Source organism: Myotis lucifugus, unplaced genomic scaffold, assembly GCF_000147115.1.
Source record: "Myotis lucifugus unplaced genomic scaffold, Myoluc2.0 scaffold_28, whole genome shotgun sequence".
NCBI lineage: Eukaryota > Metazoa > Chordata > Mammalia > Chiroptera > Vespertilionidae > Myotis > Myotis lucifugus.
This window is the reverse complement of record NW_005871076.1, coordinates 5,207,085-5,210,137: the sequence shown is the minus strand read 5'-3', so window position 1 is coordinate 5,210,137 and position 3,053 is coordinate 5,207,085. Positions and strand designations below refer to the sequence as shown.

General features: G+C 43.3%; 1 protein-coding gene across 3 annotated transcripts in view; it reads right to left on the bottom strand.

The window, feature by feature from the left end:
- Positions 1 to 1,512, bottom strand: part of PFDN1 (prefoldin subunit 1) — a 55,960-nt gene extending 54,448 nt beyond the window's left edge. For all 3 annotated transcript variants that reach the window (XM_006086500.3, XM_023752079.1, XM_014453832.2), the window contains exon 1: positions 1,427 to 1,512. In XM_006086500.3, coding sequence (XP_006086562.1) covers positions 1,427 to 1,459 — 33 coding nt within the window. In that variant the 5' untranslated portion in view covers positions 1,460 to 1,512. The remainder of the gene's footprint in view (positions 1 to 1,426) is intronic.
- Positions 1,513 to 3,053: the final 1,541 nt, after the last annotated feature.

The window sequence follows — 3,053 nt, the reverse complement described above, 5'->3', positions numbered from 1 at the left end:
AATACATGGCAAGGCTACTACTTATCTTTATTCTGACTTGATTCTCACCTACTAGTAAGGTTTCAAAATATTCATTTGGGAGGAAGGGAGGAGGAGCCTGACTTTCCCTATTAGTCTCCAGGCAAAAATAATATTAATAATAATTTATATAGAAGTCAAAATGTTTAAACAAGTTTCTTTAATTTAATTGTCAAAACTATCCAATTTAAGGCTGAAATCATTTTCTTAGTTTGCATTCATTGCCCACAGGTTTCTTAGCAACAAATTTAAATACTGGGAGGTGAGTCCATTCACAGCTGTACGCTATTGTTAGCTCTTTTACTAAACCCTGACTTAAATTTGAACCTTTAACAGAATAAAAAAGGTAAACTTTTAGAATGCTTTAAGCATTCTTAAAATGAATTTTGTTTTGCATGCAAAATTACAGGTACTACCTGATTGTTCGGTACACAGTTTGCTAAGGAAACTGGTGTATTGTTAAAGCTGAGATACTACAGCGTGAGAGAACACCACCGAAGGGCCAAATTTACAAGTTTCAAAACAAGAATGACAAAAAGTAAGATACACGCATAAATCCTCACAGCAGTAACAACTTCAATGTTTAGGATCTACAGCTATTTCAGCTGTCCTATTGCTTATGCACAGACTGACCAGAAGGCAGTCTTAAGTAAAATGTGTTCTTCTCAAGAACCTAAACTAATAGCCAAAAGGTGTGGAGTAAGGCAGGGGATACTGGATTCGACCCCAACCTCTGACTGCGTCTTTTCTGGAACTCCGTTTCCTTTTCTAGAAAAGGACAGGTTTAAAGTAGCTGAAGCCTAGGATTCTTTTCCATCCCCGTCCCCCTCCTACCTCCCTCCCACCCCAAAAAAATACGATTTGGGGTCAGTAGAGATGTTAGAATCCTGACAACTGGTGGTGAAAACGTTTCTGAATGACAACACACTTATAAGCAATTGAAGAGATAAACCTAATTTCTTCCGATATCAATTTTATTTCGAAAACTTCACGGGACTTGTTTCTTTCTTCGACAACTCCTGCAAAAACGGTGGGGGGAGGGAGGCCACAGCCCTGAGATGAGCATTGCTATGAGCATATCTAACTCTGAACTGTAGCGCGACCTTCCCAAGTTTGGGGTGCATAAGAAGCCTAAAAGCACAGGCCGGACAAGGGACGACAGGACAAGCCCGTTATCCGCCCGCCAGACTCAACCAAACCCACCCAGCCGGCTCTTCCCCAGCAAAAGCCGCTCGCCCCCCACTCCAACCTCAGGAGACCCGCTCCCCGTCTTAGGATCCCGGGATATCACCCCCCAGCTCCCTGGGGCCTCTTTCCTTCCGCAAGACTCGAGTCTCCTCGAGATTCTTGTCCACAGGTCCCTCAGCGACCAAAGAGGAGCCTCGGCCTCCTGCACACGCTTCCTTACCTTCTTCAACTCCAGATCCACGGGCGCCGCCATCTTGGCTCCCTCTCCGCGCCTGCGCGGTGGAGAAAGCCGGAAAGTGTGCGGGGGGGGGGGGGGGGGGGGGGGGGCCCCCTAGAAATATTTTTTTTCCCCCTTTCCTTTTCCCCCGGGCCCCGAAGGGGGGGGGGGGGAAAGAAATTTCTTCCTTTCTTCCCCGCTAGTAACTCTTTTTTTTTTAATATATTTTATTGATTTTTCACAGAGAGGAAGGGAGAGGGATAGAGAGTTAGAAACATAGATCAGCTGCCTCCTGCACACTCCCCACTGGGGAAGTGCCCGCAACCCAGGTACATGCCCTTGACCGGAATCGAACCTGGGACCCTTGAGTCCACAGGCCGACGCTCTATCCACTGAGCCAAACCGGCCAGGGCCGGCTAGTAACTCTTGAAAGATCCCAGGTTACGATTCAGCCTGCGGACCCCATGTGATCATTCAGGCCTGGCCTACTTCTCCACATCCTTCCAGACACAACACTACACGCAGATTTCGTGTATGGTTTTAAGCATTTTAACAAATTGCTTAGTTTGTGCTACTAAATTGAGATGTATGTAGATCAGGCCAAAGCTCTTTAGTCATTCAGCTAGTCCCTGTGCTGTCAGGGATGAGAAGAAAAAAAAAAAAAAAATCAGCCTGAGCATCAGGTATGCCAGTATGGAGAAGACCAGAATGCTACTGAAGTGTCCTTCCAAAGAACTTATTTCTCCTGAACTCTCCTGAAGACCTTTTGGCACAGTGGTTCTCGAGAGAGGCCAAATAAGTTTGTTTAAATATATATACAGATTCATTCTCTGGTCCTTATCCCAAATTTATTTACTTAGAATCTTTGAGTTTGGGGTCCAGGTTCTCACACTCTTGCAAACAGCCTTTATGACCTGATGCAAGTCATCTGCAGACCACATTTTGAGAATTTGCTGTATATGGCCAAATTTGAACAAGAAGGATGGATAGAAATTGGACTTTTGAAAAATGGAAGAAATGGATGTTTTACCTACTCTATAAACTTGTGAGGGAGGGTAAAGGACGGAAATTTGGAACCAGCCAAATCTGGATTGAAGGTTTGGTCTACCTTAACCATAGGTCTGTCTGGTTCCATTTACTGTGTGGCAGTAGAGTTTTTCTTCTCTTTTAATTTTAGAATAACAATATTGACCTAACAGGGTTATCACCTGAAGTTTTTTTGGCTGTGAATTCTTCCATTGGGAGCATTTGCTGTTCTTTCTTGTGACAGTTGATTTTCTCATATGACATAAGTTTTTGTCTAAAAACCTATCTTCAGTGTCTATCGTGTCCTGGGCTGTGTAAACATCCCTAAGGGTAGGTTCACATTCACTTCTACCAAAGCCCTATGAGATTCATGGTTCTAGACCAGTTCTTATGTTAATTCTTGATAAATATGAGTGAAGCATATTTCGGAGAAAATAAAACTTTCTCTGACCATAAAGTTGGCAGAATGTGATATACATTTATGGACTGGAAGCCACTGTATTATTTTTCCATATCTCCTTTTTTAAAATATATTTTATTGATTTTTTTACAGAGAGGAAAGGAGTGGGATAGAGTTAGAAACATTGATCAGCTCCTCCTGCAC